Source organism: Stylophora pistillata, chromosome 4 (assembly GCF_964205215.1).
Source record: "Stylophora pistillata chromosome 4, jaStyPist1.2, whole genome shotgun sequence".
Classification (NCBI taxonomy): domain Eukaryota; kingdom Metazoa; phylum Cnidaria; class Anthozoa; order Scleractinia; family Pocilloporidae; genus Stylophora; species Stylophora pistillata.
The window spans coordinates 6,270,709-6,283,852 of record NC_142522.1 but is presented as its reverse complement, the minus strand read 5'-3'; the positions used below and the strand labels follow the sequence as shown (position 1 = coordinate 6,283,852).

The 13,144-nt window shown below is 37.9% G+C and overlaps 1 protein-coding gene across 1 annotated transcript in view; it reads right to left on the bottom strand.

The window, feature by feature from the left end:
* LOC111346590 (uncharacterized) overlaps window positions 1–13,144 on the bottom strand; it is a 44,345-nt gene that overhangs the window by 21,280 nt on the left and 9,921 nt on the right. Inside the window, exons 15-38 of the mRNA XM_088756640.1 lie at window positions 12,901–13,081; window positions 12,425–12,716; window positions 11,926–12,122; window positions 11,381–11,556; window positions 11,090–11,262; window positions 10,605–10,685; window positions 9,720–9,895; window positions 8,656–9,090; window positions 7,770–7,842; window positions 7,557–7,643; window positions 6,944–7,200; window positions 6,688–6,796; window positions 6,227–6,448; window positions 5,990–6,103; window positions 5,488–5,568; window positions 5,205–5,342; window positions 4,237–4,487; window positions 3,825–3,924; window positions 2,849–2,950; window positions 2,338–2,603; window positions 1,976–2,081; window positions 1,342–1,658; window positions 886–1,027; window positions 326–648 (exon numbers count right to left, since the gene is read on the bottom strand). Of these exons, the coding sequence (XP_088612766.1) occupies window positions 326–648; window positions 886–1,027; window positions 1,342–1,658; window positions 1,976–2,081; window positions 2,338–2,603; window positions 2,849–2,950; window positions 3,825–3,924; window positions 4,237–4,487; window positions 5,205–5,342; window positions 5,488–5,568; window positions 5,990–6,103; window positions 6,227–6,448; window positions 6,688–6,796; window positions 6,944–7,200; window positions 7,557–7,643; window positions 7,770–7,842; window positions 8,656–9,090; window positions 9,720–9,895; window positions 10,605–10,685; window positions 11,090–11,262; window positions 11,381–11,556; window positions 11,926–12,122; window positions 12,425–12,716; window positions 12,901–13,081 (4,399 nt within the window). The remainder of the gene's footprint in view (window positions 1–325; window positions 649–885; window positions 1,028–1,341; window positions 1,659–1,975; window positions 2,082–2,337; window positions 2,604–2,848; window positions 2,951–3,824; window positions 3,925–4,236; window positions 4,488–5,204; window positions 5,343–5,487; window positions 5,569–5,989; window positions 6,104–6,226; window positions 6,449–6,687; window positions 6,797–6,943; window positions 7,201–7,556; window positions 7,644–7,769; window positions 7,843–8,655; window positions 9,091–9,719; window positions 9,896–10,604; window positions 10,686–11,089; window positions 11,263–11,380; window positions 11,557–11,925; window positions 12,123–12,424; window positions 12,717–12,900; window positions 13,082–13,144) is intronic.

The following is a 13,144-nucleotide window of genomic DNA, read 5'->3' as shown; positions in this document are numbered from 1 at the left end:
TTATCCAATTACGATGGCCCAAGAACAAAAGTATTTATGAAGGACCAGCTTAGCCCATATTTCTTAGAGGTAGTTCATGATCATGACAAGCAGGGATTAAAATGTCGAGTCGAGAATTCTAGTTGCTCGCGTGTTAACCGTTGAACTCTTCTAACTTGCAAAGGACTTACACTAACTTTATTAAAACTGGAAAAGTTTGAGCAATGGCTGTAAACTTTTGAATTGGTTTGGTGGATTAGAATTACCCTCTTAACCCAGGCCCTATTTTTTAACTTTCGTAGTTAACGGAAGTGTATCTCAAAGCAAGGTAACCGTTTTCTCTAACCTTGTCTTCACCTTGTCTCTTGTAATACTGAAAATTAACTCCATCATTCCCGTATTGAAGCTTGTAACTAGTCACCCATTGATCGGTGTCTTGCCCCCCTTGGGTGGCTACACCTGTAACTTTAGTATTGTTGTCTCCCAGGTCAATCTGTAGCCATTGGTTTCGATCATTTTTAGAAGCCGTCCAGCTTCCTCTCATGCTTCCAGATGCTTTAATTGATAGTCTTCCGCGGCTAGCGACAGAATAGCCATTCCAGCTGGATGAGGCTCGAATTTGTCCATCTGAGATTTTTTTGTTTTCCATACCCAGAGCTTTCTGGCATTCTATTTAATTATGGAGAAGACACATGCTTTTGGTTATCAAAATCAAATTCATGAACGACCTTTATTATTCATTTTTTATGAAATTTTATAACCTTTTTCGCACATTCTTCTCTACTTCTATTTGGCTTTATTTTATTTTAGTTTTCCTTTGAGGATATATAATTATAGTTCAAGAAAAAGAACTTCGCAGGGTATTATAAAAACTTTAAATTGAAAAAAAAATAGTGATTAACATACCTTTCTGGTGACCATACAACTCAACTCTCATAGATATCTGCCCAATCCAAACCACTGGTTGAAAACGAATATATCTTGCTCTGATCGGTAGCTTAAGTTCGTGATGAACAACAGTGTCCTGATCCATGTTTCCGGCGAAAACCTACATTAGCAAAATGTCGACTCATAAAGAACCCCTTCTACTGAACGACACTCGTAGTACAAGTTCAGCATGTGGTAACGAATAGTGTTAAGCCACAGCGATAAGGCAAATTCGTTTCTTAATAGGTCCTTCGGCTGTTATGCTAGGATATCTTTTGTCTGTGCCAAATAAACTTTTAGGAACCGAAAACTGCAGAGTTATTCTGCCTCAAAAATACCAGCTAAACGAGTTATACCTTTTGGGGTTGGTATTACTTAGAAAAAAAATAACACGCGAACATTCAGAGTGATCAGTTCAGTTGATTTTGCCCATACCTTAACTTTAGTGTGTCCAGGGTCCTTGTAGAATTGGAATTTCAGTCCATCGTTGCTGTACTGTAGCCTATATTTCGTTACCCAATGGGGGTAACGTCCGTTTCTTCCTTGCGTAGCAACACCCGTGACTCTAATGTTTTTATTACGCAGATCAATCTGGAGCCACTGGCTGCTGTCCTTTGTGTCGGCGGACCAGACAATTGCGTTTGAGTGTAATCTGCCTAAACTGGTTGTATAATCTTCGTCAATTGGTGATGAAGAACTGATTTGCGAGCCTAATATTTCACCGTTTTCCATTCCAAGGGGTTCGTTAATATCTAGAGGTGTTAACAATGTCGGACAGTTAAAAACGCTACATAGATAAGCGTATAATTAAGTGTCTATTTGACGAACATACATTCCCTTGGAGTAAAATTCCTTTCAGAAGGGTGCGCTTCTCACTGGTTGTTAATGATTTGCAGAGTTAGAGTTGTTTCATTTTGTTTGTTTGCTTTTCTCTAATTAACGAAATGAACTGTATGCAGTTAGTAGAGAGTTCTGTGCAATGGACGAGTCGTCCGTAAGGTAGTTTGCACCTAGCATCATCCTGAGTAAATTTATAAACCTTAGTTTTTAAGTCTACGTGTACGCTCACCACTTTGTCTCCAAGAAATTGGGTCACAAGGCTCCTTAGAAAAGGAAACTTGTTCAATAGCGAGAAGTTGTCCACCAAACTCTTCATAAATACCCAAGAATTCAAGCTGTGTTATGTTTAAAGAAAACGTTCATGCATAAGTTACAAGTACCGGGATTTTTTACTACATTTATGCTAAGGAAGTTTACTTAAAAAGACTTAACTCAGTCTGAAACAAATAAATATAGGATTCCGCTGGAATAGAAAGAAGCAAACTTGTATACATATAGGTTGACGATCTTATTCAAGGCGCATGAAAACGTGGTTAAGCAATGATTTACTTTCATGAGTGAACTAATATCAACGAGATTACATTTTGGTACCTTTGCTTTGCTGCAATTGCTTGGCAACGGTATTTGAGTATAATTTATTGCACTTGCTACTTCATCCACAAAGAAGAGTAGTGTTGATAGGTTCGTTGTTAACGACTGCAGAACCACCTGTAACGATGTTTTGTACCAGTTGGTCACACCAATGAAATACCATAAACGTAAGCACTTCCATTCGTCAGTGCTTATGGTTGGAGACAAGAGTGTATGATACATGTCAGATGCTTCAGCGCGAAGAAAAATATATGATACTCCTGGACCTAACAGTAACGTAAGAGATTTAATGTAATTATTTGTAATTAATTAAATGTAACATCGATTTCACACATGAGACATTCTTAATATGTTAAGCGTTGATGTCTGTAATTCAGTCACCAGTCCGTCACTCGTTCAATATGTCTGTCAGTTAGTCAGTTTTTGGGTGGGACTCAGAAGGCCTCAATCAATCTAAACCTTATTACAACTTGCTCAATTAAAAATCTCGAACTTGTCAATATAATCCTACCGTAATTTTGTAAATCTAGATTCGGCGCATGTTTTGAGAGAGTCCATCCTTCCCGAGTCTCCCACTCACACGTGTCCTCTCTGAAACTGCAGTCTGGACTTACTAAATGTTGAAAGACAAAGGAGGAAACCTTAAACTATCTTACAAAAACTAATGGAACTCAGTGGTAAAGTTTCGAGGTCTCGTGCCATCAATCAAACGCACTTTAAAGTATTTCTTTGGGCGTTTGGCTTACATTTTTTAATAGCACAGGTGTCTTTTTTAAAACAAAAAATGGTTGGGTTCAGTACGTATATTTGTCAACAGAGTTTGTGCCATTACCAGCTGTATACAAATGGGCTTCAACTTTAAACCCCTTCAACCTTATAATAAACACTCGTGGGTGGATGGTGAAATACTCAGGGCTAAATTAATGTTGCATTGAATTAGCAAAATTTGTTAATCCAACATCTGCTCACCTACAAAGATTGCCGACGTGCAATTGGTCTAACTTTATGGCTTCACTACATTACGCTGCGGCAGCACTCCATAAGTCACGCTCATGTTTAATAGTGCATGCACGTTTGGTCTGTGATTTGCTTATAGACCTATGTATGCGGGAAACTTTATCCACTTTTACGTCTACTCGTGAATTGCTTGTACCCTTTTGTAAAATGCGCCTGATCGCGCATACAAAGTATGATTCTTTTTTCGGGTGAACAGAAATATAGACGGACAGACAATGATCACTGCGTTACAACCAAAATTTTACCAGCTGAACAGGTTACCAGATTTGCTGTACAAAGGGGCTACGCTAAGTACGCTATGAACTTCGCTATTTTTTCGATTTCATTAGAAGATCATTTAAAAAGGCCGTCTCGAAATATTTCAGGGGAGAAAAACTTGAACTGTAGCGATATCAAAAATTATTTTAAGCAATGCCTTCCCTGTAAATAAATCCTTGCTCTGTTTTGCCTCAATTCGTTTCAGTCCATACCTTGTGTAATAACCTTGTCACAGTTTCCATCCAGCACAGACAAATCATCTATCGCAATGTCTCCTTCACTTCCGTCAAGAGTCGTCCCTTCTACAACAAACTTTGTAAACAAAATTTTAAAAAAAATTCAATTTCCCATTCTCGTTAACGACAAAAATCTCTAATTTAGTTTCAAATACTGAAAACGAAAAAACCAATGGTTGAAAAATGCTCACCACCAAGCCAAGATCGGAGAAAAAAGTCAACCAGCCTGAAATACACTGATCAATATACATTTATCTACTTTTTCAGCTACTCAACGACCAACCTTCTACAACTAGCTTTTCAAAAAATGTGAACAGTGCCGGCCAAAAATTTAAGATGCAAGTTGCAGACGAAAGCTACTGCAGTTTTGAAGCTAATCGCAACTTACCCTGTAAGCTCTGTCACTTATCAAAGAAAATTGACCAAATTTCCAGCGATCTCCTTGATCGCCTGATAGTCTCCAAACCAATGTCTCGGATTGATTAGTCTTCAGATAAAAGGTCAGATTCCCGATATCTGACCCATACATCTGATACCAAAACTGAACACAGGTTGATTCGTTGGGTTCCATCCAATCACTTAACAACCTTGCCACGTCCCCGAAGCGTTGCGGAGAAGCTTCGACATAAATAAACGAACCTATGAAATAAAAACTGTTCACCATTGATTTCTTCATGTAAATTATGCCAAATTCCCTTTTCGTTCGTAAGTCTTAATGCTTAGATCTCAAGTACATTTTAAATCCTAAGCACCGGATATTAAAACGGAGTTTACCCCTCATTCATGCAAAAAAATATTCTAAACAACCTTAGGTCGAGCAGAAAATATAAGCTTAAAGTCAAGTTTTTGAGGAACTTTCAAGAGGGCTTATATTTGGGACTAAAATAAGGATCAACTTGCAATTACTATCCAAAATATGGGAATTTTCGAAGTTAATTGGTCCTCTAAACCTGCAGACTAAATTAGACCTCGTTTAAATAACCGACCCTAAGTGTACTGAAATAGGAAATTTAGTAAAAGCTGAGTAGAAGCAGTGAAAGAAACCGGCAAACAAGTAGGGGAATGCGAGCGCAAAAGCAAGTGCAAATCTGTGAGATCATCTAAGAATGTTGGAGTGACCGTAAAACAAAAGCAATTAAAAGCAAAATTGCATCATCCAACGGTACGACGGCTCCAAAGAAAACGAGAAAGTAACTTTCCCAACGCAGAGTTCGTTAGGAGAATTTTCCATCGCTCCAACGTGAGCCTACTGTACCATGCAAAACAAGTTAGGTAAGGAGATTAAATAAGATGCGACTGTTTTAACCTGATTTATATAAATATGTTTTAAAAGGTACATTTCATTTTGTTTCTAACCGTCTTTGCTGAACGTGCTATGATCATAACTTGGCCCAGTTTTCTCCGTTGGTGTCTCCCCCGAGGCCATGGTCCATTCGAAAGTGGTGTTCACATCCGGATTAAGTTGGCACAAGTCACTTTCGAAATTGCAAAAGCCTGTTTGAAGTAACAGCAGTTAGGAAAAATATCTAACAAGTTGTCATGAGTCGGTCTTATTTTATCTTCGTTTCCATGATGCTACGGTAACAGGCCACCGCTTATGCTTGTGTCCTGTAGTTAGCAGTATTTTTCTCGGACTTACTTCTGAAGGATTCACATCTTGTTGGCCTTTTTGGGTTGTTTGATGAGCAAGCTAAGTCGTTAAGGTGGCATTCCCCAGATCCTGCAATGCAAATGATCGACTCTATGAAATACGTTACTGTCAAGCTCCAAGGATTAATTCCGCAAACTGCTGACGACATAATTACTTATTGTGAATTTGGTTCCACGCTGAAGAAAGCTTTCCTCCCCAATAAAATCTCCCTTTTCTTCACTAGTGCATAAGAACTCGTTCAAGGTAAGAATCTACATATTGAACGCCTCTTGCAGTTGGAACATTTTAGAAACATCTCTTGCGTATTACGTTGGTACACTCGTAGATAATAACCTTAGCTAATTTTATGAAGAGGCAGCTTTTATCTCTAACACCTCATGATCATATCCATTTGTGGCTCTCATAGCTTGTTTTGTGATCTATCGGCCATAACTGGCCAACGACGGAATCAAAACATTATTGGTAAACAAGTTTTTTATGCTTTACTCACCGCATACTGATGGAGTGTTAGTTCCATCCTTGCAGAAAGGCTCTCGAAGACAAGTCTTTGACCAAGAAATGCATGATCCATCAACGCAGTGATGCTTAAAGGGGCACTTATTTCCTGAATGCAGTAATTCAAAACTATGTTCAAATGCAACTCAGAATAAAAAAGATAGGAAAAGCAAATAGTGAGTTGATGAATAATAAGTGTTGGTTGAAGAATGGCAGAGGCACATTTACTCACGGCAGTTATTTTCATCGTCTCCGTTAGAGCAGTCGTTTATATCGTTACATACAGCTGATGCTGGAAGACATTTTCCATCCAGACAAGCAAACTTATTGGAGGGACATTCACAATCATCTTCATCTGAATTATCGGTGCAAGCAAAGTCGCCATCACATCGCAGATTTTTCTTGACACATTCACCATTCTTGCATTGAAATTGTTTATTCCCGCAACTAAAACCTAAAAATACAATGAGATTATTATAAGCTACTGAAATATATGATTTTTCGTTTCTTTCCCTTTATCATGCATGCAAATTCAGTACAATCATTTATAACTTAATTGTATTCAAATAATTAGTGATGTTAGAGGTATTATTTTTTCGGTTTTAGGGTAACATATTTTGTCATGTTCAAAACCAGTAGGAAAAAAAAAAAAAGAGAAAAGAAGGCAAAGAAAAGAAAACCGGTAAAAGTAACCTGGTTTTGCAAAGTATGGCAGCGCGCCACATTTCTCGGTCGTTAAAATCACGTTCTTGATTGATGCATTTACTGGGTCGTGAAGAAAGCCCTCTCCCTCAAATATAATCTAGAAAGAGAAATAAAATTAAGTCAGTATCACTATGAAATTATCATCTATTATAGCAAATATCAAAAGATTAAGTATAAGTAAATTTACCCCCAGAAATAAGTCGAGAATTCTATCCAATAAAGTTTACCATCATAACTTACTTACCTGAACTGCTGTGGCGCCTGGCCAAGACACCTCCGCCGCGGACCACTCAGTACCATGATATCCACTGAGCTGCCATGCTAACATCGGCTCTTTTTTACTTGGCTCTCGAAGCAGAACTTTTAAAGTTGACTTTGATTTAACAGGCATAAGGAAAGTGAACCGTAAGCACAAGCCAACGACTTCATGAAATGGTTTCCATGGTAACAGCGGACTCTGTAGCTGCGCTTTGTTAGAGCCGTTAATGTATACAAAACCATCTGGGATAAAAACTGTACAATAAATTTCATTGCATGAAATGTTTTTAAAATTATTAGTAGCGTTATTTTGACCCAAAAGATTCTGATCATGGCCTTCATCAATTCAGATCTCTTTAATTTCAATCCTATCATTCAAATATAACTTTTATTTATAATTACTCATTTCCCTCACGGAGCTTGGGCAATGATTTACTATAAGGATTATTCTTTGCTTGAAGAAAAGGCAAGTCAAGTTTAAAAAAACCTGACCGTTCCTCGCAGCACCGCCTTTTTTTTTTTTGCCTTTTATTTATTTATATATATATATATTTTTTTTAACCAATTTAGGTTACAGAGATATTTCATCAATTTCCTACCAGGCGAGAGTTTCCACTTGGAGTTTTCATCAGGGATGGTCCAGTCACACTTTCCAGACTCGAAGTAGCATTCCTCTAGCACCACCGCTTTTGAGGAGATATAAAATTTTAATCTTCGTTAGCGAGAGTTTACGAGCAATACGGTGAATTCACACGATTATTATTCCTATTTGCGATAGTGCAAAAGCAGAAGCAAAATACATAAGCACATACCTTTGAGGTTTACGAATGCCAAAACTCGCTCCTCGAGAATTTCATCTGGATTTTCCACAAATGAATGGCTGACCTGAAAACAAACACACGGTATGGGTTAGATGAGTCTTCAAAATAAGACAATGTCCATTAATGTAACGCGCATGCAACACTTTGTTTCATTTTAACGATTGTGGTCTTATTGAATGAATTGTTTGTAGTCGGCCAACCTAGCGAATGGACAAGCAGTGGTACCCTCATTTGATTCAAGAAGTACGTTTCAATTAAATAATGCTTTGACAATTTAAGTGAGGGGGTCGACAAACTTTTAGATAGTTAGACACTAATGTGTGTGTATGTTTTTTTTTTTATATATAGGAATATACCGTGACAGTTTCGTCAATAACATAACATAACATAACATAATCTTTATTTCTTAAGATAAAATCACATATCCTAAGTTACAACATAAACTCACAAGGGAAACTATTACATGTCATATTTCAAAATTATCCTATTACTAAACACGTTCTCAAACCTTTCAGTGTGGATTCTAGGGACAGACACTGACGTATTTCTAAGATTTTACCTCATGTTCTTTTCCTTTGGTAAAAACTGGAAAAACGGGCATTCGGGGTCATTCGATCTTTTTTGGTAGAGTGCCTTGTCCGCCTTCTCTAGCAAATCTCTGATATCTACATTCTCGGACATAAACGTTCTTTTCAAACACCGGTCCAAAAAGTTCTGTATTATAGAAAGGTCGGAGTCTGAGGCACCATAAAACCGGCAGGGCGTAAGAAAAATTTGGTAAAACTGTTGCATTAAAAAGGTGATCTACTTCCTCTTGGGACATTCCATCCTTACGTAAAGATCCTAATATGCATCATGACTTGTTCGCCTTAATTACCTTCGCGCGCACGTGACTACTATATTTACAATTTTGTTGGAGAGTGATACCTAATATGGATAACTCTGCACATTGCGGTAAATCCCTAACTGGCGCGATGTCCTGATTCAAACCTTTCTTACGGAAAATAATCTCTTTGTATTTTGTTGGATTGCATGTCAAGCGATTGCGGCTGGACCAGCAAAGAAACTGATCCACCAAGTCAGTGCGACACTGGCCGTTTCCCCAAAAAGGGACGATAATTGTAGAGTCATCAGTATATTTAAACAAGGCTGGGCGACCTTCTACATTGAACTCTAAATCATTAATAAACACGTTAAAAAGATATGGCCCACTGACACTACCTTGTGCCGTACCCATGTTAACCTCACGCCACCGTCCCTTAAAACCGTTATAAACTACTCGCTGCTGGCGTTTCTCGAGAAAACTTAAATACTAGTTCACAATAAGGGGATTCAATGGCAAATGACCAAGCTAAGACGACAGGAGTTCATGCTTGACACAGTCAAATGCTTTGCTAAAATCCATTGCAAACACTCGGACGGCTTTGCTGTCTTGCTCGTCTATATAGGTGTAGATGATATGCTGCATGCTCAAGAGCGCATCAGTGCAACTCCCCCCTGTCTTATAAGCAAACTGTCTTATAAGTAACAGTGAACTCAGATGCTGTTCAACAATGTCTCGTGCATGGGTGTTATACACAGATTTCTCGAACGCACGTGCAATTACAAGGCGTGATCTTAATTCCTCTGAAATCCTGCTAGCCCTCAGGGATGTCAACCTTAGGGAGGGGGGACACGTGGTGAGGGGTGAATTAAAACACGAATAAAGGGGTAAATTAAAACACGAATAGAAACGAATAAAATTGAAACAAACCAGTGAATAACAACAAACCTTCACAATTTCAAAAGTATATCATTCATTTTATAGCCTTTTGCTTCAGTAGGATTATTTTTAAATTCTACAAATGAGCGTACATTGGTGTCGTGTTCATTTGTTGCCATAAATGTAGTACGAGTTCTTTAACTTAAATAATGACAGCTACTTAACTGAAAGCTACTCACTTGCACAGTAAAATTTCCAGGTTGACTAATCGTGTTAAAAACTGCCTCAAATGATGTGTTAACACAGGACAGGCTCACTGCTGAGTTCACTGTTACATTTTGTCCAAGGGCCGAGATGTTCAGTTCCAGTGGGCAACCAGGGCAATAGACTCCCTCACAGCAAAACTTGTAATATCCTATAATTTGACCAAACATGCTGTATGATTGAAATATTGTATAGTCTACATCTTTTCTTCGCCAAACTGCAACTTATGAAAATAGAATCATCAATAACCTCTCAAAATTTGTATGAAAAAAGTTCCATTAGCAAGTTTAAATACTAACCCATTGTCCATCTATCATACAAGGTAATCCTTTAACCACGCATCTCTAGTTATATTTAGTTCCTAGAGGAATCGTCAAATATTCAAGAAAAACTGGTGCTGTTCCGTCTCAGCCAAGAGACTCGTCAGATTCCTTTGTGAAAGGTACTCTTTAATTGGCATATTACTGAAATGTCACGTAAGACCGACAATTCATTGAAGGACGTTTTCAAGCACATGATGAGAATTTACATAGAGAAACTGTAACAAAGGAAACTAATTTGTTCCTTTTGTTTCCTTTTGTTTCCTTCTGTTTCCTTTTTTCATCTCTTTTTTGTTTTTGTCTTTGTAATTTGGACATCATCACTGTTTTGGTAACAAGTTTGGCCGCCAAGACTTAGTGAGAACGTAATTCTCTATGAGCCTGTTAGTGCCATTAAAACATAACGAGATCCTCCTTGATATTACCAGGTCCTTTAGAGGGGTTGCCTTCCACGTGATCACCCAGATCTGACCTGATCCCGAGCATTTCAACATAATTTAGACAGTTTTCTGAGATGAAGGATGATATCAAGAAACCAACCTGTTACAAGTAAGTGAGACCCAACGAAGGCAGAGATCGATGTTTCGTGATTCTTAAGTGTCATTTCTAAATTACGCGTTCCTGTTGAGGAGAAATAAAATTGTACTTCATATCAAATTACGTTACAATCAAGAGTTGTTATGACACGTCAATCAAGAAAGCAGTGAAAATTAAGACATTTATCTCTTAATAAATAATGTTTTTGTCTGTTTACTCAGTAGCAAGGAACAAAAGAGATTTCATCAGCTTCTAGGAGAAGTTATGAGATTCAGCTTCGTAATTGGGATTCTGAGTTCACGAGAGAGATATAAAAAAAAACTCGTTTTAGTGGCCGGTCCGTTTTATTTCTGCGCATGCTTTTTTGTCTTCTTATTTTTGTTTCGAGTGTGAGTGCTTTTTGCTCGTGCATGTCTTCTTAATTTTTTTTCCTTTCTGGTTGCTCTTTTTTTTTTATTGACCAAATAAACGAATCAGAATTTCCTTACCCGGTTTGGTCCAAAACAGTCTTTCTCCTGTAATGGGCCGTTCATATTCTCCATTGGGTTTACGCATACCCACAGATATGTGGTCGTTGCCACCTTTCTCTCTTCCGAAGATCACCATTCGATGAAAGCGACACTTGTCAAGGACAATTGGCTGAGACGTTTGCTCTGGGTACCTTCAATAACAAAGTGATTAGAAGATATCAGTCTGAATGACAGAAAAAAAAAAAAATTACAAATATAATCCCATGCACAAAAGCATGCTTATTAATATACTGCTCGCACATTACTTACTTGTCCCATTGAAGATAGCTAGTCCATCTCTTAAGATAGATAATTGGTTGGGCCGTTACACTTTTCCCAGATTCTTTTCCAACTCTTTCGATGCCTTTCTCTGTAACATCGTGCTTCCATAACTCGCACATATCGTCGCAAGCCACATAAAATGTGTAATTTCCGCTCAGAGGAACCTAAAACAGGTATTTGATAAAATAAAAAAAAAACCATGGCAATAACAATATGAAAAACACCAACATAACAACGAACTTCATTTCAATATGTTAAAAAAGGCATGATTACAGCGTTTTCCTTTATACTGTCTTTCATTTTACATACTCCATGTTTTGCGAAAGGAAAAGCGTAGCTAATTTATCGGGTGAGAGTAAAAGTTGCTTTGGATTACATTTAGCGCAAAAGCTTGATAACCTAACAACCCATTTGGTGCACTCCATTTGAGAGAATAAATGTAAAAATACCATTTCTATGTTACTATAAATACCTCAATTAAAGGGAAGAGACTTTCTCAGTATGACAAGATGTGCCTTTTTCGGAGAGTTTACCTGTAGGTAGCTGGTCAGTCGTTGAACATAGTTCTCTGCCAGATTTATTGGCGCATTAAAATCTCGCAAAATAATTCGGCTTTCAGGTGGACCTTGGATAAGAGGATGCTCACGCATAGATGTCGCCTTTTTGGAGTCATATTGATGTTTATTGTACCATCCTTCTCGCAAAACTCCGTGTACCTCTCTTGTCGACTCTACATCAAGTCAAACATTGAATATGTTAACTATCACAAGTTAAGAGGAGTAGCCACCAAAAATATATCTTACGTCCATTTATGTTTGCAAAAAGCCAAAGAAAATTCCCATATCTTTCTCCCTAGATGGTTGGGATGCTCTTAAATCACAGTAGCTCACTTCTATATTAACGTATTACAAAGCAACTGTGATATCTGCTACCCTAGAATGTAAAATAAGCTCGGTTAGCTTCATTCTTTCCCTTACCAAAAAAGCGTGTAGGCCAAAAGAAAAATATTGAATAAATTTTCTAATAACTTACCAATTGTTTCCACGACGATATGGCAGAGAACTAGTGTGACATTATCACCCGTCAACGTTATTTTCACTTGATTTCCGAGCGCGGGTGGTGAGCAATGAAATATGAATTCCTGTGTTGTTCCATCATATGCCATCGATTTGTAACATGTTGGAGACAATCCAGTTTTACTGGATGACACACCTATACTGATGATTCCATAGTCTCTTGGACAGCAATCGGTTTTGTCAGTAATTGAAACAGAAACGACGTACAGCGGTTTGTCAAGGGCTGCTTGCCACCAGGGATTTGACTCCTAAACCGAAGAGAGCGTTAAAAGCAATGTAGAAAAGATGGAGCAAAAATTTTTGGTCATACCGGAACAAATAATATTCTAGTCCATATATTGCTACAGCGTCCAATCCGAAAAAGAGGAAACACTCAGCAACATATTTAACATGCCAGTTTAACAACCAAGGACATTTTGTACAGTTACTTACCTTCAAAGAACGAAAGCACGTTGAGTAGGATCGATCTATGGCCAGGATGGGTTCAAACGGCTGAAAAATGCTTGAACTTCCTATCAAACTCCGGTTTGACAATGATTCTTCTACAATGCAGTAGATATCACTGTTATATACAGCAGAAAACCCCCACAAGTGATACAAGTAGAGAAGTTCGCTAAATCAAAGCTATCCCTTAACATGGACGAAAATACATCATGAGGATCAGTTGACACGCTAA